The 25839-nt window shown below is 41.0% G+C and overlaps 1 protein-coding gene across 2 annotated transcripts in view; it reads left to right on the top strand.

The window, feature by feature from the left end:
* The window catches only part of macrod1 (mono-ADP ribosylhydrolase 1), a 127171-nt gene extending 102411 nt beyond the window's left edge, over window positions 1–24760 (top strand). For both annotated transcript variants that reach the window (XM_080465000.1, XM_080465001.1), the window contains 5 exons: window positions 6483–6607; window positions 9301–9331; window positions 13111–13184; window positions 16340–16421; window positions 24307–24760. In XM_080465000.1, the coding sequence (XP_080321126.1) occupies window positions 6483–6607; window positions 9301–9331; window positions 13111–13184; window positions 16340–16421; window positions 24307–24341 (347 nt within the window). In that variant the 3' untranslated portion in view covers window positions 24342–24760. The remainder of the gene's footprint in view (window positions 1–6482; window positions 6608–9300; window positions 9332–13110; window positions 13185–16339; window positions 16422–24306) is intronic.
* Window positions 24761–25839: the final 1079 nt, after the last annotated feature.

Here is a 25839-nt window from a genome sequence, read left to right as displayed (position 1 = left end):
TTGAAATGCAAGAAGCCGGTCATGGAAAAAAAAAAAAAGAAAAATTGAAACCAACTTCACAAGCCGCACAGCATATCTTTTTGTTCTCCCTGCCAAACACAATGAATCAAAATCAAAAACTAATCTTTGAAGCTGCTGTGACCAGTGATATGTGTACAAAACACTGGATCAAATTAAGTCCATGTGATATAAAAGGGGAACTACAGTATTATAGTGACATTATAAGTCATCGCCTATGATTTCAGTCTAAACTGACCTGTTTCATTATGTCACGCGACATTTGAAGACCTGATTTCTCCCTCAGGAAAAGGTTGAGACCAAACAATGGCCACGATTGATGAACACAGCTACACATGCTGTTGTGTTGATTTTGCATCTCACAGTTTTAGCTATACAAGTTCACAAATCTTTAATAATCAAATAATTTAAGTGCAGCTTTCATTTTTGTTATCTTATTACATGATGCCAATTTTGCCCATTTTACTTAACTTTTCTTGATTTTAGTCGTTTGGTGGACTTCTTTCTATTGTTGAAAACATCTGGCATAAGTGAAATACGTTAAATGGCGTAAAGAGTTTTTTAAGATGTTGACTGTAATAACCCTGTCAAATTTGAGACACTGCTGTGTTTTTCTATGAATAAAAAAAGCATCAAATAATCCCCAGTTTTAGTAGCTGAAATTATGATTAAATGAAAAAGAAATCTGTTGAGTAGAGAAAGCCAATTGTTGCTTAGTTGTGCCAAATACCATTGATCTATCAATATCCATTCATATTATTGTTGACTTAATTTATTTTAAGTGTCTACCTCTATTGTTTTGAATCCACAGGAAAAAATTGTAAGTTTAAAATATTAAATAGTTTGCTTTGCCTTGTTGGATAAAAAAAAAAAAAACTTTTTAAAACTGTAAATACAAAAATTGTTAACATTGATAACAATGTGTGCCTAAACCAAGATGCATTGTGGCACAAACGTGTTCAGTTCAGTTAAACTGATGTAAGATTTGACTGAATACTTTTGGCTTTCCTAAACCAGGACCAAGATTGATCCCCATCACCTGTATTGATGAGGGCTGCTGCTTTGAATCAAACATTGAGTTTATTATAACCAGAGGTTGTAGGTCATATTTATTAAAGTAGCTTGTAAAACCTGCATCAAAAGGTTTGCTGACTGACTGAACTGATGTGTAGGTTCAGATGCGATGCTGAGATTTTGTTTGAAAGGATTTAGGTTTCTCTCACCTTGCGTGCCTCCCTTCAGATTTATATTTCAAATGCTTGATTAAAAAATAAACCTGAGCATGCTGCACTCCGTTCCACCTCCTGAGCCTAATGAGCAGATCCTGCTTCACTGACCAAATATCCTCCATCGATTGTGGTTATCTGGCAGAATTTGCCCGTCGATGAACAGGAGTGCAACAGTTTTTTAATGACAGAAAAATCCGGTAGAAGAAATCAGGAAAATGGATGGATAAGCCCATTTCTTGTTTCTGTTCTGAATTTCGGAAACTGAAAAAGGATTAGCAGATCATATTTCAAGAAGTCCCGAACACTGAGCTAAATCTTTCAGCCTAATGGCCTCCGATCCTTGGAGGGTTGGATTAAAGTACTTCTTCTGGGCTTCCTCTGGGCTCTGCAGTCTGAGGCTTGTTAGCTGTGTGTGTGTGTGTGTGTGTGTGTGTGTGTGGTTGTGTGTGTGTGTGTGTGTGTGTGTGTGTGTGTGTGTGTGTGTGTGTGTGTGTGTGTGTGTGTGTGTGTGTGTGTGTGTGTGTGTGTGTGTGTGTGTGTGTGTGTGTGTGTGTGTGTGTGTGTGAGACTGACTGACAAAGACACAGGGCTGCATTAGCGCCCGTGTTAATATGATCATTTATTGGAGTCATACTGTTTTGAATTGTGAGATAAGAGTTCAGATCTGTGAAGAAAGCTATTATCCAGTGAAGAAAAAAATCTTTATTATAAATCTTTGAGCAATTAGGTCGATGTGTTGAAATGAAGCAACTGTCCGATCGGAACACATGGGACGAGTCTGTCTGCAGACAGTGGAAGAAGTGGGTGACCTAAAGGGAAAACCGTTTTGTCATAGATGACTCAGGGTCCAGCTTTAATGGCTGCGGGTGGAGGGCAGAACTGCTTTTGCTTATTTTAAAGGATTACGTGCACAAAAAGTCTGGGGCATAGTTTAAATGGGCTGGACTTGTCCTCGTGATTACTCATGGATTTGTTTGGGACACGTCTTCAAAATCAGACAATCAAAGTTTCGTCTCCCGTTTCCTTTTCGGGTTTGGATGGACTTTCACTTTAGTGCACTTATGTTTTGTAAAGTAATTTAGTCAAAGAAGATAGAAATCTGAATTTCGGTAAATTAGGTATTTATCAATTTTTGTGAATTTGACATAATTCCACATTTGTGTGCAAAGCAGTAGTGAAAGTATTTGTACTTTGTTGCTGTCCTTAACTAACAATTCCATTTATCTGTTCCTTACCTGGGTTTTTAATTTCCTGATGAATTTTCATCACTAACATTCGAGCTCAAATATCTGTAACCGTTACTCTTCACATTCTTCAAACTGAGTCCTTTCTTCTCTAAACATTTACAAATAATCATTCGGCATTACAGGGAAAGAATTAAAACATCTGGAACAGCCAGGATATTAACTGTTTTAAACAGTTTCAGGTTGTTTTTTTCTGTTCAGAAACATTTTTTTTGTTTCTGATGGAAAAATATGAAAGTGCAATCATGATCTGTGTTAAAAAGCTTTATTATTGTAAGAAGAAAGAAAATATCAGATGTTGCGAAAGCTGAGATAATCTACAATTAGAGTATATAATATATTTTTTCTGCGTCAAAAAAACCCAGAGATTCTGTTAGTGCGTATTGCCATGAAAACTTGCAGGAACTCAGCTCTGGCACAGCAGGTTTTTTTTTTTTTTTGACAGATATGATGATGATATTTCATTCTGACTGACAGGGTAGTAGGATTATACCTGCTTTTGGCAACATGGTGATATATTGTAATAATAGTAATCACTTCATTGTGAAACTATCATGTTACTGACTTATTGTTCAGAAATATTTGCTGATATGCTGTATTGTATAATTATTTCACAGTTTATTGAAGTTTTGGCATTCCGAGGTTATAATGATGTGGTGTGCGTGCGTGCCATTAATATACTCACATTTGCATTTCTCTTATACTTTACTTGATAGATATAATTACCACATAGATGTATGTGACTTTGTATTCAACATGTAACTTAAGCTGTCAAAATGGTGGATAACATTAGAATATTCTTGTTATTCTTAAGACATATGGATCTATAGTGGAAAATATTTAATGAACTCTCCTTGGGGAACTAGAAACTAGTCATTTTTGAAAGTCAGTGTGTCAGACTGGACTGGTTTGTAAGCTCTGGCTGTAGTTTGGGTTTGGACTCGACTCTTTCAACAGTCCAGTAGTTGCACAGACCTCATGCTGAAAGGAGATGTGACAACACATTTGTACTGAAAACAAATTGAAATTATTTTACCCACGAGCGATTTATGATTTTTGAAAAATGTGACTGAGGCTCAGTACAAGATCACATGTGTTTTTATAGTGTGAAATGTATTTTATTTATTTATTTATTTATTTATTTAGATGTGTGTGTGTGTGTGGGTGTAGATGTTGGTCCAGCTCGGCCGGATCCATGCTGAGCCTCATCACAGTGTGTCGTTGGGAGGCTCGCAAAGGCCAGTTGAAGCACATCTCTTCTCTGTTCCTCGTTCAGCTTCTGCTTGTGATGTTTGTTTTCATCCACCCTTCCCTCTTCTGCCTCCAGTTCAATACACTCCAAATTAATTCGCTCTTTATTCAATCAATTATTCCAAACGAAACATTATCCGTGGACATAATGCGGGCGAGAAAGTGCGTCATCTTATTAGTCAGGCTCCATCAACATGACAGAAAAATACAAAAAGTATATTGTACAAAACAATTAAGAGTGAACGGCAGCGCAGCTCTTTCCCGGACATTTTATAGCGAGTGACAAATGGCCGATTGGTTTTATATTCAAAAATTATTTGTGTACAACACTGAAGCCAGTGGCTCCAGCAGCGTTACGGCTCTCCAGCTCTGCAGTTCAAAATCAAACCCTGAATTGTTATTGTGAAAGCAGTTTAACGAAAACTGAATATGTCGACTGCAGATTCTGAATGTCTGCACACAACTCGGGTGATTTTTAGTGACAGTGAACGATGGAAATATGACAGTGGTGCAGTGGTGGTTGTTTCAAATGTGAAAAGAAAAAAAAGATGGTCTGCTTACATCAGATATGCTGATGGCTTGAGATTCCTGCAGAGAGTGTGTTGTTTCCCTCCACTGGTGTTTTCTGTTTGAACTGAGCAGTCAATACAAACAGGAGTTTGGTTACTCGGCAGGAAGTGACAGGTCCTCCGCTCCAGTGAGGAGCTCTCAGTTTCACTTGCCGCAGTCAAACCGAGGCTGTTTGAAGTCAGGAAACAGCAGCTAATTGGTATCGGCTGATTGCATTAATCAGGCAAACAGAGTTAGAGATATTTGCAGTATGTGCATACAAACCAAACAAGTACTCAGTATTTGTAGATGCCCAGATTCACCTGTCAGGCTGCAGGAGGCTGAAACTAGTTATTTACCGGCAAATTCTTATATATTCCTTTCATCGGCTGATGTTAAGTGACTATCTCATAAACTGTGCAGGTCAGCTGTTCAGCCTAGAAACCAGTAAGTCACAGCATTTCACTATACATGAGCTTGTAAGTATGGTCCGTATGCATTCGCAACAGACTGGGGAAATAAACTGTCCATACAGTCGTCAGGTCTCACGCTGACAATTTACTCCTCCGCGACTCGAGAAGTCTGCAGAGTTCAACATTATCCGCCACTTCTTCTACTTACCTAATGTGACACTCTGTCCAGTAATACTCTCCTGGATTGCAGCATCATTTCGTCGCTTTGTCTCTCGTGAACAAACCCGTCACGTCTCATCATTGATAGAAAGATTTCGTCAGTTACAGCCTCCAGAGCCGCGTCACTCCAGAATTGGAGGGGACACAGTTCAAATTTGTGTAAATCAACAGTAGAACGCTACGATGTTGATGAAATGTGTGGTAACTTTGAAATATGGGAATTGGCTTTTAAGTTGCATGTCTTTGATTCCTTTTTTTGTTTGATTTAACAAATATGAAACTTTTCTCATTAGTTTTAACAATCATTGCTTTAGGCCATGGCTAAATAATGAGTAATTCGTTACAGAACATTAAACAATGGAGGATGAATCGTAAATTTTTCACATATGAGCACAAATCTCTCTCTTAATAAGGAGGATTCAGTCAATCTTTGATTATGCTCTTTAAAATTAAACAAAAGTTGGCTGTATTGCCGACAGCTAAACTAGTGAAGACCATCCTGAAGCGCAGAGAAAACGCCACAGCAGCGAGGAGGCTCAGTTTACTCTCGTTATTCTTGTTGGTTTTACTCAACAAAGTAGATGTCGACATCGCTCCACATCTCCAGCAACCGTAGACCACTCTGCCCTTTTCCTCCCGCATGAACTCTGCCAGAGTGAAGCGTTGAGGGGTAAAGTCATGGTTCATGTGAGTTCACATGAAGGGCAGGTCTGAGCTGTTTTAATAAACAGATGGTCAAAGGATGTACGTTATGCAACAAGTTTTCTGTTTGAATGACTAGAATGTGATGATTGAATTTGCTGCCTTAATGTGTCACTGATAATGTTATCACTGTGCCATGATACTTTAATATTAGTTACAGTCAGCCCTGCCTATGACTTGTATGAATTCAGCTCAGCAGGTTTTATTCAGCTTTGTTCCCCCAAAGTGTCGAGTGAAGCACTGATATATCTTTGGATCGTTGTGCACTTGGTGCCGGTTCTCCTTAATCTCTCATAGGTGTCCAATATATTTTGATGAGAAATGTTATTTTACACCAGTTTGAGTCTGGACCTGAAGGCCTTTCTGTGTGGAGTTTGCATGTTTGTACCATGTGTGTGTTAGGTTTTTCTCTTTGTACTCAGTTTCCTCTCACAGTCCAAAAACACACATTATGAGTTATTTTATTTTATTTTATTTTATTTTATTTTATTTTATTTTATTTTATTTTATTTTATTTTATTTTATTTTATCCATTGTCATACTGTGTGCCATGCGATTAAATCATCAATGATTTTTACTGCCAAGTTCTGCCATGAAGGAACTATATGACCTCCAGTTGACCTTCAGGATGACACCCACATTATTTCCTATATAGGAAAAGTAATACGAAAACTTCAGTTGAAAGATTTGATATATTTGATCATAATGCAATAGATCTTTTAGTATTGGACCTGGGGGATTTTTTTTTTCACATTCAAAACAGATTCTATTAACGTTTTACTACAGTGTTTACCCGTAGTTTCATGCTGTTAATGTTGCATGATGAGTTGTCATTTGTCGTTCCTTTCTCTCCGCAGATGTGATCCACACTGTGGGGCCGATAGTCGGAAAGCCGGAGGTCGGAAAGACAGAGGAGACGGCGCTCAGATCGTGCTACAAGAACAGCCTGGAGATAGCCACCAAACATTCTGCACGTTCAGTGGTGAGATCGCATGGAGGGATGAGATTGAAAATCCCGGGACAAATGTGGAGGGAGGAAGAGAGGAGGAACAGGTTAAAATTAGGAGGCCTACGACTAAGTCGCTCACGCTCAAAAGATAAACAGAAAAGATCTCGGATAGAGGGAAAGAAGGAGAGAGGCAGGGCATTCGTGACTGCAAGATGAGATTCTATAGTTACAAAAGAAACCTGAGCTAAAGAGAGAAGATTGATCACATGTGGATTTTTTCAAAGGGAACTACATTCAAGCTGAGAGAGATGGAGGAAGAGGGAAAAAAGAGGTAGGAGTGCAGAGTTGTAAAAAGGGTTTTATGAAACACACCAGGCAGGAGGTTTCACAGAGAACGACGTGTTAAAGTCAAAGCAAAGAACCGAAGCCTGTAAGAAAATAAAGTCAGGGGTGCAGCTGAAGCAAAAGCAGTTCATGTGAGGAAGTATTCATATTATGCCACTTCACCACACAGGAACTGGAGTTCAAAATGTAAAAATGCTTCAGCTGCATCAATTAGCATTTGTTTTGCAATTCTACCGGCAGTTGTGGTTTTTCATCATTCCTCCGCGCATTGCTTCCGTTTCAAACAGCTGCAGGTCCTGTGGTTGTGAAGGGCTGCGCGGTACAAGGTGAACATGCAGTATACCACAATGTGCTTGACCATTACGACAAATGATTCGCTGGAAATACAAAAACTTTAGTGGACAATGTTAATGTTTCTTCAAATAGAGTCGCTCCATTAAAATCTGTCCATTAGTTAGTTGCACAATTTTTTTTCAATTGATTGCTATGAATCACACTTTTCCTTCATTTTAAGTCACATCAGACGCTTGAACGCACAGTGCACGGAAGCATGATTTATCGCAGTTCGGTCGGTCATTTGTGAATTATTTATTGTGCATGTTGACGCATTTGTCATATTTAGCGGCCCTAGTTGACCTTCAAGATGCACACAGCAACCACTAACAAGTAATTCATAAGAAACTCTACATGCACTTCCTAATTGTCACTGTTTGTAAATTATTCTGCGACATAGAGTCTGCTACTTTACTGCTGGCTCTCCCGCATCCATATAAGAGGTGTCTCATTTTATTGCCAGTGCAGAAATAAAACGTCTCCCTGCTGCTGCTGCCACTGCTGCTGCTGCTGCTGCTGCCGCCTTCGACTGGAGCAGAGATTCATGCTTTGTGCAAGGTCTCCCACTTAAATCAAATGTGATGTGAATGATGAGGAACAAAAACCAAGTTCATACTATGTTTTAAAAAAAAAAAAAAAAAAAAAGATTTACAAAGCTCCTAATATGCTGAGTTTGCGGAATCAGAATTACTTCCTTTTTATTACCAGACGAGCCCTTTGTGTTTCTTCACTCTGCTCCCGTGATGAGATGCGTCTGAAGAACGGTAACAAAGTGAGACGATTGGACGTAAAGACGGCTTCAGTATTCCTGCTTGATTCTGCTGATTTTGGCAGCTAAAACTTCACATGAGCTGCAGGTGGATATCATAAAACTGTTTTAACAACTGATCTATGTGCGGCCATTATGAACAGAATGAATCATTTAGGTTGCCAACATATGGGCAGATGAAAACTATAAATACCTTCTTTGCAGGAGGAGTAGAGAGTTGACAAGAGGGAGAGAAGAAGTAAAAGGATGATTCAGATTGGGGACATTGTGGTTAATGGTGCACATCTTAACCCCTAAGAGAACAGTTTTAAGACATACTTGGAGATGGGGGGTGGGGGAGAAAAAAAACTGTCTTTTAAAAGCATCCAGCTGCCACAACACAAGTTACTTTTATTGTTGAATAGCCGCCGTGAGCAGTGAGATGAAGAGCCGCAGGCGACAGGCTCTCGCTGCTGTTTTAGAGAATCAGCACTCCTTCCAACATGTTGTCAGCTTGAACAACTTTGTTTATCCCTGTGCTTTTACCTGTCGTTTGCCTGTTTGTCCTGTTGTTGGCGGCGCACATCACTGTCGCTCGGAGCACGATGGGAAAGAAAAGAAGAAAAAGTCAAATTATTTGCTGTTGTCTTCATGAAATGAACATGACACCATTAATCATCTCAGCACAATTTGTCTGTAAACGCAGTTTGTTTTTCTGCTCATGCATAATCTCACACACTCCATTGTGTAAACCATTACTTAACTCTTTTTTTTCCAACGGCGATAGTCTCCATGCGCACCTTTGTAATCACTATAATGATGCTTTTCTCGAGCCACCAGCTCTGCCGAACCTGACAACGGAAGTGCTCCTGCACACGGCCCATTCAGCAAAGAATGATCAACAATTTGGTCTTTAAATAGATGTGAAAGCCAGAGAGCGAAGAAAGGCTGCCATAAAAAACAATCAGGAGAAAGACTCCAATCGAGATCCAGCAGAGAGCGTGATTTCTGTTCAGCGGTGTGTGTTTGAGAGCACTCTAACATCTATCTCCGTGAGCTCCGGGATTACTATGAGGCCTTATGAGAGAGGACGTCAATGAGTCCAGTGTCCTGCAAGCCTGGGTAAACATCAGCAAGTAGCGCTGATGTTAATTTCAGTTTTGAGTTATTCCGGTGTTTTGTTTTGTTGGTTGTTATTAAGGTGTGTTATTCGCCCTTAGAGGCAGTGACGTGTGACATGAAAGTAGAGCCTCCCCTGAACAACAGCGTAACTACTTTTTGTCCTGTTTTTACTCTGCAGGCCTTCCCGTGCATCTCCACTGGTGTTTACGGTCAGTACCTGTTTGTGTGCATGTTTATTCAGTGATGAGCGCGTGCGAGTTTGTATGTACTGCAAGGCGACATTCACACTGCAGGTCTAGCACATGTAAAGGTAAAGCCCACGGTAAAGACGCACTCCGGTCAGCACCAGGGTTGCCAGATGTGACGCACTGTTTCCAGCCCAAACAACGTAAAACCCACACACCTCAATAAAAACCAGCCTAAATCTCAGCCTGTGACAGAATCATGTTAAAACTGTAAAACTATTGTAATAAACAACACAAATGCACGAAATAAACAAAGTTAAAAAGGCCAGAGAGTTTGGCTCCCCGATTGGAGGACACAGGAAATATCTGGCAACACTTGTGAGCAAAAAATCTGAACTGAGTCGCATTTCCCTGCGGTGTGAACGTGCCCCAAGTGTATGAGTCGTTTGGAAGTTGATAAATCCATCATTAATTGTAATCATAGCTGCACTGATGTCACAAGGCCGGGTAATCACAATGTCTTAAAGCAGCAGTTCCTCAAAGTGTGGAGGGAGAAGCAGCCTGAACCACACTGCGTCCCCTCTGCCCCCAAACCCTCACACTCAGTATTCATTTTGGGGTTGAATGGCAGATTCTTTCTAATCTTTTATTCACATTGCGGCTGTTGAGAGCCATCGGCGTTAAAACGCTCAACTCTTCTGCTTGTTAGAGGATTTAAGTGTTAAATCTGGTCTTTTTATAGTCTGGCTTATTTCTTTGTTTTTAATTAATCTGCATTGCACTTAAAACAAGTTCAATTATGAAAATGTGTATTTTACCAAAATAATAAAATATCACCCTGACCCCAGGAGAGAATTTTTAGAACCACTGGCTCAAATTAAAACCTCACAAGCAGGCGCGATATTTGATTTTTTTTTTTTATTTAACACACTCAATAAACATTCACTGTGCTGCAAGGAAATAAGTAAGCCCTCGTATTAATGATCCAAATAACACCTAATTAAAAAGTGTGTTCCCGCTGTCCCTCATCCCAAGAGGAGTTTTTAAGGAGCGTAAAAAGCTGAGTGGTTGGAGAAATTTCCAAAATAAGTCAATATCTCTGCCCATGCTTCTGTAAAACATTGAAGAAGAAATGTTACCATGACAGGACATCACGGAGGAACGCGCTGATGTCCGACGCCAAACAATTTTACCGAAGTGGAGTGAAAAAAACTAAATTAGGATTGTTTGTTTGTGGTGTAAAAAGAGCAAATGGTACAACTCACAAAATTCTACTATAATTTTTAAAAAAAAGGTAATTTTCCCATAGTTTACTATAATTTAAATGGTAATATATATTTCACCATTATTACAAATAAACTGCATCGTGCATCATCCTCACAGTGAAGCATGGTGGTGGGAGCATCACCGATTAGCGGCTGCTGTGATGTCAGTGCCTGTGGACCACTTGGCACCATGGGGGAGACGTGTTCATGTTTGTTAGAGTATCCTACAGGATTATCTTGGAGGTTGAGGAGAAGCTGAAGTAATTCCACCACAGAATTGCTCCAGAAGAGGAAAATTTATCTCTCGGTGTCGCCGTCGAAAAATCCAGACCTAAATTTGGTGGAAATGATTTTATATGATCTCCAGAGAGCCGTTCACTGCAAACCTCCTGAAATTTAGCGGCGCTAAACGAGGCCCTGCGGAGAGGAACGGTCCAGATTCCCTCCTGAATGTGATGCAGGGTTCATCAGCTGCCGCTGGATGAGCTTTGCTTTGTTTGATGCTGCCAAACAGCATTTGGCAAGTCTTAAATCGAGGCTGCATTCATTTTTCAAGGGAATATTTAATGAAATCAATTTGAACTTGACATGTTGTTTGTGTTTTTGTCTATATTTATGACTGATGCACATCAGATCACATTAAATGACCGATTCATGCCGGAACTGGAGATTAAATTCTTCTTTTCCCGCTGTATGTAAATCATTTTATCCAACAACAACGTATACCCGTGCTTGTATTTATGTGCTTTTTGATCTGGCCGTGTTCTTCGTGACGTTCGTCTTTGATGAGAGTGTCGAGCACATCAGTGCCACTTGTGGCATTATCTCACAGCCCAGAGGTGGTTCTCAGATTAACGCCTTCGATTAAGACCGGCAGATTAAGATAGATTAGGCTGGAGATTGTGTCAGATTGACTGTAATCCCCTCCACAGTGACAGGAGAGAGAGTTAAGGATAGTGCTTAAATACACCCCGGGGTGACTCTGGTGTGAGGGCCGGTTGTCGACACTTCTCTCCTGCTGCTCCAAAGGAGAGAAAACGTCCCAACAGACTCAGAATTTTTATTATTTTTTTCCTCTCCTCAGCTGCACCTGTTTCTCAGCGTCGCTCCATTTCTGTCCTCCTGAGTGTTTTAAAGATCGAGGTGAATTAGAAGAGGTTATATAATTTGACCATAAGCGGTTTTTATCCTCCACAAATGAATGGAAAGTGTTTTCTTTTACAGATCAGTTTGAAGTAGACAATGTGAGAAAGCATTGCAAAAGCCTTTTTTTTTTATATATATATTTCATCTTTTCCCCCTTTTGTTTTGTTTTTTTATAGAAAGAAAAGAAAAGCACCCTTTGTCTTGTGGGTTTTTCATTTGAAGAAGTGATCCAATTGCAGTTAAATTCTGAAGTTGTGTAATCACTGTTTCAGAGGAGCAAAGCCATCCAAGTCAGTCACAGCAGTGGTTTTTGAATAATGTCAGGATGTATAGTTATTCACACTTGTATGATAATCCTGCTCAGGGCTGGATTTACTGAAAGCGACGTGAGGAAAGAAGGAGGGGATTTACACCAAGCAGTAGTTTTTGGTTAAAATCTTGGTTCAAGCTTTTCTTTTCTTTTTTTTTTAACATGAAAAGATATGGGTAGCAGCTTTTGGGATTCATTGGCTCACAATGGTTTTCATCCACATGCGCTGACATCGGTCTTTTTGTACACCTTTGTGGCAGCAGAGCGCAGTTATCAATTTAATTATAGGAATATTTATTGTGAGGCCATTTCTGAGTGTCTGTTAGCAAATTGTTTCTCCTAAAGAGGGCTTTCACCGTCAAACACGAACAAATAACGGATGACGGAGAAGACTTTGCAGTCATTTTTTTGCAGTATAATTTTATTTATGATTGTAATTTCTATTTGGCAGTGTTGGAAAAAATCACAAATAAAAAGCTGCAGCAGTTGTCAGTCAGCCTGCACACACTTCCAGTTCAGACTCGGCTCCCCTCTCGGGAGCTGCGATAGAAATTGACACCACTTGGGTTAACTTTCGCAAACAATTAATTTTTTCCGTGCTAATTTGCGCCCTCGTGTTTCCCTCTCATGTTAGCATGCGGAACCTTGTCCCGATGTATGGAATAATCAACGCATTATCACACCGTATGTGTTTGTTTGGCCGGGTGACGGATTTTGCTTGCCTTCGTGTTGCCTTTCCAGCAGTGGGGATAGTTTTCCAGCAGCGAAAGGTCTCGGCTGCTGAACGAATATAGAAGAAGCTCTGTCGTCTCTCTCTCTCTCTCCAGCTGTCTAATCGTAACCAACAAGTGTGTTGTGTCTGCAGCTCGGTGGAATAGGCGAGTCGGGATGAGACGGGAGTGTGAAGACGTGGAACATAGAGAGAAAAACAGATACCTGTCTTAAGAAAAGAAAAGAAAAAAGAAAAAACCCACTGCAAACAGCAACTGAACACAAATGCACAGATCTGCCACTGCGCCTGTTCTGGAGAAAATGTGTGTCTGAGTTTGATGTTTTGCATCTGTTCTTGTGTTCTTGTGCAGGATATCCACCTAAACAGGCCGTGCACCAGGCGTTAACTGCTGTTAGGGAGTATCTGGATGTACATCATGACAAGGTGAGCGTGCGTGCGTGCGTGCGTGCGTGCGTGCGTGCGTGCGTGCGTGCGTGCGTGCGTGCGTGCGTGCGTGCGTGCGTGCGTGCGTGCGTGATTGGCAATTTTTTATTTTATTTTTTTTACCCAACCATTTCCTCCAGGTATTATTTCTTTCACAGCTGTTGTTTTTGTTTTCTGGTGAAAGCGAGGAATAGGGCACAGTGAGAAAACACATACACACACACACACACACACACACACACACACACACACACACACACACACACACACACACACACACACACACACACACACACACACACGAATATACATTCAAACACACACTCCCAAGTTCTGGCTCTCATGCTCATGGCCAAGTCTGTGTTTTAATTGGCTCCTTGCGGGACTAAGCTCCACTATCACAAACACACGCACAGACGCACACACACACGCGCGCGCACACACACACACACACACACACAGACACACACACTTTTTTCTCTGGAGAAACCACAGGCAGAGAAAAAAGACAAAATGATGGAATAGATGACTGGAAGGGAGGGACGGAGGGAAAGAAGGGGGTGATCGGTGATGGGAACAAAGCGAAACTTTCCAATCAGTCGCTTACTGCCTGTAATCTCTCCTCCTCTCCTTCCTTCACTTCTCAGGTCTCCTCCCACGCCCCCTTTTTTTTTTTTTTGTTTTTTTTCTCAGTCAGTCGTTCTCCCTTGCTGTAACCGTCATGCCTCCCAGAGAGGCTGTTGACGAAGTTATTGTTAGCTCGACATCTCCAGAGCCTCTGCAGCAACACCAGTCGGCCGATTCCGTCAGCCACTCCGAGCACAGCAAGCCAACATGAAACATTACACGTCTCGCCACAGAGCGCAACAGTAAACAAGCCCTGAACGTCTGTCAATAGGAGCAGAAAGCCAAATCAACAAGGTGCCTGTTGACATTCTGCCCACAAGTAGCTCCGCTGTGTGTTTTTAAGAGGAAAATTTTTTTTCTTGTAAACAATTGAGACGGTGAGGCCGACTCCATTTGCATACATATAAAGCGAGACTGCTCGCTGGAGGAAATTGAGTTTATTCTTTAATTGGACGTCCTCCATTGTGCATTTTTACAGCATGTTTTTCTTTTTTTTGCGAGGCTCGATGTGACTTGGAGTGTTGTAACGTGGAAAATGAAATTGAAAATTGGAGACACAGTAAGACACAGAATGGACTCAGGACACGGGGCAAAATGCCAACACTGTGAATGAACTGTAATAAAAAAGAATGAATAATTTATTCGTGAAAATACAACAAAAACCTAAAGAAACTCTGGAGGCAGCTCATGAGCTTTATTGTTGCGGCTTCGTACAAATCACCGACATTTTCATCACAACTGTCTGTTATGGAGCTTCAGTGAGGCACACTTTCACAGTGAGACTCACTTACCAGTTCACACATGACTACTGGTTGTGTTTTATATCTCATTTCGTAATCCCCTTCACACACAGACGTCAGGTTAATATTTGGACGAAGCATAACATTAAACTCACGCCAGCTCAGGAGAGGCAGTCGTATGCGCTGCACCTTCATTTGTTCTTAATTTGCTGACGAAGAACACATCAGGCGTTATCCTGTTTGCTCAGTGCAGGAATATGCTTGGTGTCGTGACCTGTGTGTAAAAATGAGCAGCCGAACACTTTCACTCATCACATTGTTTTCATTCGGTTTGACACAATATTGCAGCTGTTTGAAATGTCGACTGCACGCAGAATTTAAAGTGTATGAAAGATGCTGGTCCTTTTTTTTTTCACCACAGTCCTACGTCTCTATTTAAGATGTGAGTATTTGCAGTTTGCGTTGACTTGATGTTGTCTTTGGCTGAAGCATCATGAGGCCTTCTGTCTCAGTCGTGTTAAAATAAGTTCCCCGCTGCTCTCTTTCTTTTTTGGTGCGAGCAGGCACACTGGTTACAGATTCCAGACTCTGGCCAAGGGGCTGTCGTTACTTACCACACATTTCCATATCTCTCCTTTTCGCTTTCAAATCCGTGGTGAGAGATGGTAATTGTACAGCGAGCAGGGAATGAGAAACACAGGCTGTGGGCTACTGAACCTCTGAAATGTGTATCTTTGAAAGCATTGAGACTTAAAATTCCCACGCCAAGCACAAAGTGATGGAAACACTTGCACCACCTCGCCCAGAACAGAGAAATCAAACTCTTTGTAGAGACATTAGGGTGGCCATAATGTTTATCAGTGTCAGAATACGGCCGAGCCTCCATCCCTGTAAGGGTCTTGTTACTGTCGCTACTGTAACTTTAATGGTTAGGCCAAGTCTGGAGTTGTATTGTATGTCCAGATATACAGAGCGTAATGTAAATATTATAGACTGCAGAGGCAGGATCTAAACAGCACAGTAGTGCAGAACATAAAGCTTCTTTGCGGTCGTAAAATAGCTGCACTCTCTCAGACAGTGTCCTAATATTATTTGAACGCTTTTATGTTTATAGCTTTGTGTGCTTGTATGTGAGGACGGTGGGAATTTCATAGCATGAGGCTGGATTGAATGGAAGAATGCTTCTCGGAAGAAATGGAACATTCAGGAGCATGCACATTAACACACAGAGCTCTTATCACACCCATTCCGTATACACTCACCTGCCACCCAAAGAGGAAGGAGTAGCAGTAAGCATGTTTTCCCGCTTTATTTTGTCCTCTACATCCTTGAGACACATGCCTGTCCTTAGTCTCTTCACAATGCAGAGAGGACTCTGTCCCCAGCAGGAGTAATAAGTGCTTTGTCGTGGCTTGATCATAATGGGGTGCTAATAGTGGAGTAATGGACTGATGCATTAGCTGCTTTCTCATGATATTGCCAGCTCACTGTGTCACATATTTTTACCCCCCCCCCCCCCCCCCCCCCCCAACCCCTGCAAGTGATGAATTCACTTATTGCATATGCTCGCAATAAAGGTCATTCTGTGTGTGTGTGTGTGTGTGTGTGTGTGTGTGTGTGTGTGTGTGTGTGTGTGTGTGTGTGTGTGTGTGTGTGTGTGTGTGTGTGTGTGTGTGTGTGTGTGTGTGTGTGTGTGTGTGTGTGTGTGTGTGTGTGTGTGTGTGTGTGTGTGTGTGTGTGTGTGTGTGTGTGTGTGTGTGTGTGTGTGTGTGTGTGTGTGTGTGACAGCTGGACAGAGTCATCTTCTGTGTGTTCTTGCCCACGGATGAAGAGCTGTATCTGAAGAACCTCCCGCTCTACTTCCCAGCTGGTGAGTAGTCTTCCTTTGTCACGCACACACACACACACACACACACACACACACACACACACACACACACACACACACACACACACACACACACACACGTGCATATATTCAGTGATAACAGATAAGCTCAATTTAGCTCCATACACGAACGGAGAAACGCACAGTGGTGTGATAGATACTCTGCATCATTCACGCTGTGATATTTCCATGTCCAGTACATTTTCACATGCAGAAGGTTATTAGACACATTGTTCTGTGTAAACAGAGCATGCTCAGATTTGGTTAATTACATCAATGAACATACATTTCATTCAGCATCCTCACACGCGCACACACAGATCTGCAGGTCATTTATTGAATATTCTTATGTCGCACAATAGCACATGTTTCAATACATGCATTGACAATGTGAGAATTCTTAATATGGCTATGACCAGGGCTGACAATGTGAGAACAGGCATGTATGTATTCTATCTGTGGGTTACTGCCACACATATACTTTATTTATACCACTTACGCATCATGCATCTTAACTATCTGATATGTATGAATGAAGTCAAGAGCAAACTACAAGAAATCGGGTTAACATATATAGATTTCAACACGATAATACAATACCCTAATGTCTTTGTACATGTATACCTGATGTGCTCATCACAATGTGAGTGGAAGACAAAAGGTCACTAAATATGACATACAGCAGCGGAAAGTCCACATAAAGTCGCTTCTGGACCTGAGAGAAAAGGAATTTCATGTTGAATGAAATGAAAACTCTCAATGCAGCTCACACTAGGCATCCACATGTTCAACAGTATCTACAAGGCGAGGCAAATGTGTTTGTATGGTACCGTTCAGACACAAGACAAATCACAGAGCTTTGTTAAGAAATAAAAGAATTACGTGTTTCGAAAAGAGGTCGGGATCACATCAGTACACACGTACACTGAAAAACAAATCTACTGAAACTTGTCAACCAGGATGTCGTGATTGCTGAAGGGCAGGTAAACACATCGGATTCAATAAATAGAACTCGGTGATCTATATGAAGAAGGGCACCAGCATGAGCACAGTGGCTGCAAAGTAGATCTTTCTTTTTTCACACTGAAACAATCTTAAAGTGATCCCTGAATTGTAATACGAGTCCACTTGAGTTTTATGTAGCCATCAAGGATCAGTCAGAAGCTGTGGCTGAGTATAAATCCCAAACTCCATTTTGAGTTCTGGTCATTGGATGATCCAGCTGACGTAAGAAAAGACTGAAGGAAGGTACAAACGTCGCACTCGGCTGTTGTGAGTGTGTTCCCGCCAAAACCTTTAACTTCTCTGAACAGAGTTTCAACCTTCATAGTGAAGAAAGTGGGCTTGTGTGTTTCTTTCTTTAAATATGATATTTCATTATGTGTACTTAGCCTTCCTTCCTCTCTCCACTCCCTCAGCCTGACCACTGAACGAGGCGTTTTGTCCAGGTCACCGGCACGGTGTGCGTTGTAGTGCGTTCTATATGCCTTAAATCTGCTTGATGGGATGGTGAGGAAATGCAGTTTGAGATTCATTTTATAGATTTTAAATAGTTTAAATCATTTCCTAACGGATACTCTCCTCCATTCAGTGCTCCCTGAACAAATTGTTAAAGCGAAAACATTAACAAAGAACTTTTAAATATATGGATCTCTTTCACAAGTCATCTAAAAGCCTTCAGAAAATAAATAATAAAATAATATTACAGCACTTCTGCTGTGATGAGAATGTCCACTTAATAAGGCCAATTCCCAGAGAGAAATGTGAATTAAGTCTCAAATATGAATTAAAGTGGAAACCTTAGTAACGATCTTGAAAATGTAAGAATTGAAAGGTACATTTATTGTGTTAAAATACAAAGTACATCTAATATATAGGTGACATACAGTTCCTTTATTAATTTGCACCGTTATAACTATGAGGGTTAACAGCTTAGGCACATTTCAATCTCAGGAGGGAGAAGTATTCTCTTGTTATCTTGTCCTCGTACGTGACGACCACCAGAGATTTCTCTTCTCATTTGCAGAAAGGTGAAATTTTTTAATGCACACTCACGACAGATTGTGGGCCGCAAGGAGATACTTGCAGAAATTGTTGAAAGGTGCACTGCAATGGCAAACTGCACATTTAACCCCGGTGTGAAAATGTAGATTATATGTCATGGAGGGAAAGGCTGACATTTTTCCACCCAGCACTAATATTTTCAGAACAAAATGCCTGTGTTTAGACCTTGTTAAGTGAAAATCTCATACTGTGCATTCCTGAATGCAGCGGCTGGCCTCAAGCTATAGAGTGCAGACTGATGCACGAGGAAAAAAAAATGTTGAAAGGCTTTTCCTCCGAAGGTGAAAAATGTCTGATTTGAGAGAAGAAGAAGAAGAAAAAAAAAACACCAAACACATTTTGAACATTGAAGGCTTTTCTTCTTCTGACTACGAGCTCTGTCTCGGCTGACTCTCCAAGCCCACTAAGGAGAACGCATTGCGCTATCACTGCAGATTGAACCGAACAGTTAAATGAGGTTTAGTAAATATGTAAATTTTATTTAATTCCGTGTTGGCCGGAGCTGTGACATGATGACTTCTCCCATTTGTTTTGATTATGCTGGTGATTTATGGTGTCATAATGCCAAGAAGTCTGGCTCCCAAGCATGATCAGTCATTCACTCAATTATTCAAATTAGCATTGGAATTACAACTTACAGCCTTAACCCCTCATGTCTTGCTTTACTGCCTGCAATAAATCCAGCGCACCTCCAAAATGTCTGAAAAGAAAGGCCTCAACAACTTCAGATGTTTTGCATTTGCGGCACCGTTTTTCTCATGTGACCACATGTTTGATTCGCTGAGAAGAAATCCTTCACACTTCCACCCACGCAGGGTTTAATACAGCTGCCCCGTTGTCCTCCGATTCCTAATAAATCACACGTTTATCTAAAACTGGAAGTTGAGCTTTGAAAGAATCAGGCCTTTGGACGTGTTTATAATGCTGCTTTCCACATTTGTGTGACAGAAACAGGGAGAATTTCTGAGGTGGGAAAAGGTGAATACCGGCTAATCTGCTCTGTAAAACTCCCAAAGCAGGACTGGTGCGTTTTCATTTTACAGAAAATTCACAGTCCCAGCGGCCGTAAAGTCAAAACAGAGAAAAGGCTTCCGATGCTTTGAATATATTGCTGTGCATCACATTAAAATGCATACTGCCTAACAGTTCAAGGACACACATATACTTCATTCATCATATTTAACGGATTTTTTCTATTTATTTTTTTTGCTTATACCTTTACGGTTTGCTGTGTTTTAAGAGTTGTTGGCAGCAGCAGGGTTTCGCACAGAAAAGCAGGATGAAAGCATCATAAAGTAAGAATTTGCATTACATTTCTAAAATGTACATATAAATTTGTAGTCTGCATATGCCTCCAAGTGACGAAGAGTTAAAAACGAGTGCGGGGGGGTGTGGGAGAAAAGCAGTTTGTTTAGCATGAGAGTCTAATCCAATCAACTTTACAGCTCAATCTCTCTTACAAACTCTGTGCACAGTCTTAATGGTGTTGTTTTTTATTCCTCTTTTGTGGACAGGTTCAACCAGTAGCAGCAGAAAAAAAAAAAAAAAAACCAGGAGGGATTTCTCTTTTATTTCAATTTTGGCCTCGGGGAAGATCAGAGGCTAAAAATAATGAGGCGTCAGACCGCGGTGCACTTGTTCTCTTTACTTTTAACAAACAGTGTTTTGTAGATAAAAATGTTAACAGTGACAAAGCAGAAGTAGCCACCTCTCACTAACTCGGGGTATAATGTGCAGTCGGTGGGGTTATTTTTGAATCAGCCCCCGCATACAGAACACTGTATTGCTGACTAATATTCACTGGAGCATTGAGTATGTGATAATCCCCCGCTGCAAGACGTTTCTATTAAATGCACCATTTGCTCTTCATTTGTTGCTAAAACTACATCTTTGTCGAGCCTTTCTGTAAATGAACTCGTGTGTTTGTTGTCTTTTCATCCACAGGCACAAGTTTCTCTGCGTCAAGGTCAAACTGAAAATGCCTAGAAATCTATAAAAGATCTGTCGTGTACAAGTTGTGGCACAGAGTTCAGTCGTCAATACCTGCAGGATTTCACAGGTCTTGACTCTTGTTTAATACCAACATTAAGATATAAAAAGCCTATTTACTTACTGCATGTTGCATAGCATTGTATACATTATGCATACCTATTAACCAAATTGAATTGCAAATAACAATTTTTATTCATCCATTCATTTCCTCTGGATAGAATCAGGTCGACAGTCACACACATTCATATTCATGTCTCGAGACAATCTAGAGTCACTAATTAACTTCAATTATATGTCTTCGACTGTGATGAGATGATATAAAATGTACTTCTCAATGAAAAATGAAATAAGCCCTGCACTCAGACGGTATAAAAATTACATTTTGCAATGATGTCAAATTCAAACGGATATACCTTGACTTGTATGAACTACAGACGCCTGTCGCTCAGGTGCTTTGCAAGGTTCGACGTGTTTCTTCCTCTTATGTGGAAACTTTTCAAAGTGCTGTTCGCAAACTGGCTTTTTGCAGGATCTATAATTAGTCCGTTAACGTCCAGCTCAGAAGGGAAGTGCTTCCACACGCGGCTTTTCCTTGAGCTGAGGAGCACACTTCTTCTCTTTAATGCCATCCAGTACAACAACTCTGCCATAATTATTGTCTTTAATAGAAGTCATAATGTTCAATTGTGCTTGACATCACCTGAGTGGTTTTAATTTACCTTTACGTTCAGTGTAGAGGTGCAAGTGTGCGGTGGCGTCGAGGGGAAGGCGCCTTATGTGTTGAAAGTCTTTCTAATATTTGGCTACAATTGAAAAAATATTTATTATTATTAATCAGTCAAGCTCAAAAAGTGACAAACCTGTGTCACAGGCCGCAACAACCACAAATATAAAAGCAAAACGATGATTACAAACAGAAAAAGAAACCGGTTCAGATGACACTGTTCTGTCCATTAGCAGCAGGTATCGAACGTCTTCCAGCCTGTTAGTGCTGCATTTTGACAAAACACATCTGTGGCCTGCGGGAAACAAACGACACTATTTAAAAAGTGGATGGCAGCCAAGACAGCACGGATTTTCTTTAACCATTTACGGGGGCGTTTAACATCGGTGGCATTATTTTCTTTATCTGTTTTGTTTGTGACGGAAAGGGGGAAACATGGGAGCTACCAAATGTGAACAATCGGCCGATAAAGAGTGAAGGACTTCACATCATAAAGTCATTTTGGCTGTTTGGGTTCAGAGTTTGAGGATTATAGATTTGAGTTGCATAAACTGGGATAATTGTTGTATTTTTACTGGAAATGTATGTTAGTTCCTGAGCAAATAACCGAAGCCAATAGAAGAAATGTGAACAGGGCTACTGGGGGTTTTAAATCTTTGTTTATGTCTGTTTGAATTGAGTTTTAAAGTCATTCCTTCATTCACACGAAGAATTGGAGACCTTTCAATACTTTGGAGCAACCAACAATGTCATATTTTAGACTTTTTCAATAGCCCATAACCTAATAATAACATGTGAGTAGTGTAATAAGAGCTTTGATCCATTATCAAAATAACATTTAGCCAATATTGTAATAAATTATTACGTTGTTAAAGTAGCATTGAAAAAACTTCTAAATAGTGCTGCTTTGCTTAGATATAAAAGCCTTTCTTTCAGCTTTTGCGCAGTTTTTCTTGTGTAAATTAGCTATAGTGGATGAGATAGTCATCATATTCATTCATCTAGGACATTCTGCAACACTCTCAATCATGGTTGTACCATTTTTTTTATATATTATTGACAAGTTATTACATTATTAGCTTCATTATATCATGAATGGCCAATATTATTCCTCTGTTGGCAGTTATGTTATTGGTTGATAAGCACCTGAAATCCAGAAATGAAGATTTATTGAAACAAATTCGATGTGATTTTCAGATTAACAACACGTATTTAAAGTTCACCAGTAATTGCAGTACTGTGACAAAACTGGTACTCCTGTATTCTGCCATTTACCAACATACCGGTTTCCCCGGTAACCCTCATCTTGTAGAACGTAAAGCTTTAGATAATGTGGTATTTTTAAATAAATGTTGGTGCTGTGTGAGTACAGTGACAGTATCAAAGAGCTCGGTTAGCAGAAACGCTGTCAGTTATGTGTCTTTAAATGAGCCGTTCTGCCTTTAGTGCCTCCCTAAGATATGGTCATGTTTGGTCCAGCTCTTCTGGTAAAATCAGTTTGGCAATACCAGAGAATAAAGAAAGATTTCTCTATTTTTCTCTAGTTTTGACGATTAATAATCATCTCAGTACCGCCTGAGCTCCGTTAGTAGAAACAATACATTAACTTTTTTTTTTTTCCTCAAATCAAAAGTGGATAAAAAGTTTTTGTTTATACGGCGGCCTGTCATCACTCACAGCCACTGATGCGGAATCCCTGACCAGCCTTCACAGTGATGAATAAAAGAAATGGCTCGATGAGCCTCAGTTGTCCTTGAATATTTGAGTTTAATACAAAGATGTGATCAGAGGAGCCGCTGCAGCTTGCACGAATACAGTCAGGACGCCAGATATATGTTGGCACACAAATCACAGAAAAGCCTCCCTGGTCTCAAGGACCGTCTCATTTCTTTGCCTCGGAACACCCAGAATATCTAAACAAACAAGCTTTAGATGATGTGCAATGCCTCCAGACCCCCTCATTACCAGTCACAAACATTCCTCTTTTCATGAATATTACCACAACCACCAAGCATGCGCTCCTCTCGTGGCCACACGGAGCTCAACTTTCTTATTTTTTTATTTTTCCACATTTAAAAGTGAATCCATTTTCAGGTTGGGGGGGGGGCAGATGAAGCCGCTGTGCGTCGAGCACTTGGCTCAAGACAGGCACCGTTAACAAATGGCTGGTGAGCGTTTGGCAGCTGGAGTACCAGATATTTCCCTCAGGAGTTGACGGAGAGCTAAAAAGAGAGCGGCTTGTCTTCGCCAGGTGTTGCTTACATGTGAACTGGCAACTGTTCGTCCTGTCTGCTCCGACGACCCTGTGAGGTCTTAATCTATCAATGTTCTGTTCACAGGCTTGTTCCCACGCCGGTCGAAGAATCATTCAAGACTCCTTATTGTTACGTGTAATATCGCTTTTAATTTCACAGTCCGGCTGTAAAGGCATTTTACAGGATGAATGATGGAGCGTGTTGTTTCCGCGCTCAGTGATTCAGATTGTGGCACAGTCGCGGCGCTGAGCTCAAATGATGGAAGTCAGCACTTTTTGCATCTTCGCACTGAGTCGGTCGACCGGAGAGGTTTCTCTCCCAAAACAGAAGCCAGGTGTGTCTCTTTAAAGAGTCCGTGCAGGCTGCCGGCGTCGCTGCGCTCTGGCGGACGTGCAGCAGATTTTTGTAGCGGCGGTAAGCGAGCAGTGGCTGGTGTTTGGCTGCTGGATGGACCGGAACTGTCTGTCTGTGTGACAGCGCAGCTGCAGGCAGGCCTCCAAGTCTCCTCTATAAACCTTATGTGTCTCCAACACCTGGCACCACCTACAGTCTGTCTGTTTGATGTGTGTGTGTGTGAGTGTGTGTGTGTGTGTGTGTGTGTGTGTGTGTGTGAGTGTGAGTGTGTGTTTGCGCGTTTGCATGGTTTGAGTGCGTCCTCGGCCACGTTGGACTGGAAGAGACTAATCCTGGCGAGCCGATCTCTCTGCAGCGACCAGACGCTTCAGAAGCCCAAATGCGTTTACCTGCTGCCTGACCAAGGTAGAAATGTTTAGCCACTTGTTTTATGAGCTCCATTTCTCTCTCGCTCCCTCTCTCCCTCTCTCTCTCTCAGCTCCCACAGAGGCCGGCATCAAGAGCAAACTCTGAAGGTGGATTTGTCAGATTTTGGTTGCTGTGGATACATGCGGCTCCACTCAACATCCAGATTCGTCCTCCGCCTCCTCGTCCTCGCTGTTGATGCAGATCAAGACTTCTTCAGCAGGAAGATAAGTCCTAAATGATAACTTTTTTTTTTTTTTTAAGTGCACATTGCAGATCTTGAGGAGCTTTTCTATTTTTCCCCCACTCGTGGTCGAGGTTAAGAGAATTGTTTTGCTGAAGGTGTGAAATGATTTCAATAATCTGCATTGAAGAATGAACCTGGAGCTGCGATCAGCGGTTATGAGTTATGTGTGCTTTTTTTTTCAGTTTTTTTTTTGCTGCAGCGTTGGAATATTAGGATTCCAGTGTGTACGCTCGTGTATGAGACACACGCCAAAAGCTTATTAAAACAAATCTCACAGGCTTCTTGTGTTGTGTGTGTATGAAGTGATTACTTCTCTGGATGCGATGAGTCAGCGAGTTGGGCCACCGATGGGGAACACTTCACATTCATATTTCCTTCTTCATTTTCCTACATCTGAATGTGAAGGAGCCCAAACGAGGAGGTAAGTAAACAAGTACATGCAGTCAAGTATCTAGTGATGGCCGAGGCAATTTTATTTCACTAGATTACTTTGCAAATTTATTTTTATCGCAACTTCACAACTACTTCGGAAAAACTTTTAAAATTTGGATTCCTTATGAAAAGATCAATAGAATATTATTTTATGTCACTGTAAGAAGACGCCAGTAAACAGCTATAGAAAACTAAGAAATATACAATACAAAGATAATTAAGAAATTCTGTAAATCTGAACAAAAAGTGTCTTATTCCAGTTCACATCCAGGGTGATTCATTTTCTTGTAGATTGTCAGATCAGTAAAAATCCTTTTTGTATATTAATTTCACTTATATAACAGTTTTTACTCAGCTTCAGCAGTTCCCAAAGCAATTTATAGTATTTTGGGTTCAACGTCTTGCTCAACGACACTTCGGTTTGTGGTCATGTGGAGACGGGGAATCGAACCCGCGACCTTAAGAGACGACCCACTGATGATGTATTGTGACGCCCTTCACCACCTGCTGCAGGTCCTCCCATGCTCTCTGTGACTGACTTATAAAAAGCTTATTGTGTTTTGTCCTTAATGTGAACCGCGGACAAACTGACTCCGTCCATCTTCTACTCTTCTTCATCCAATTCTTCGTCGCAGACGGGCGGGGAGGCAGGGTACAACCTCGACAAGCCAATTTCAGAGCCACCAGTTGAACCAGAATCCACCGAGCTGTGAGGGAAAACGTGCTTCTCATCCACACACAAAGCCTCATCGCGCGTATCAATGACTTTATCAGTATAAACTCAAATCAACGACAGATGGAGGCTCGTTGAGATTCTTGTCTGTTTCCACTCGGTTTTCCAAAGCCCGACATTTACTTTTCCTTTAGCGGCGTTTTAGAAGACATACATCTGGATCATTACCAGTTGTGCACTTCAGCGGCTCGTCT

Source organism: Lipophrys pholis (genome assembly GCF_963383615.2).
Source record: "Lipophrys pholis genome assembly, chromosome: 6".
In the NCBI taxonomy this organism is placed as follows: domain Eukaryota; kingdom Metazoa; phylum Chordata; class Actinopteri; order Blenniiformes; family Blenniidae; genus Lipophrys; species Lipophrys pholis.
This window is presented reverse-complemented; position numbering and strand designations above follow the sequence as displayed.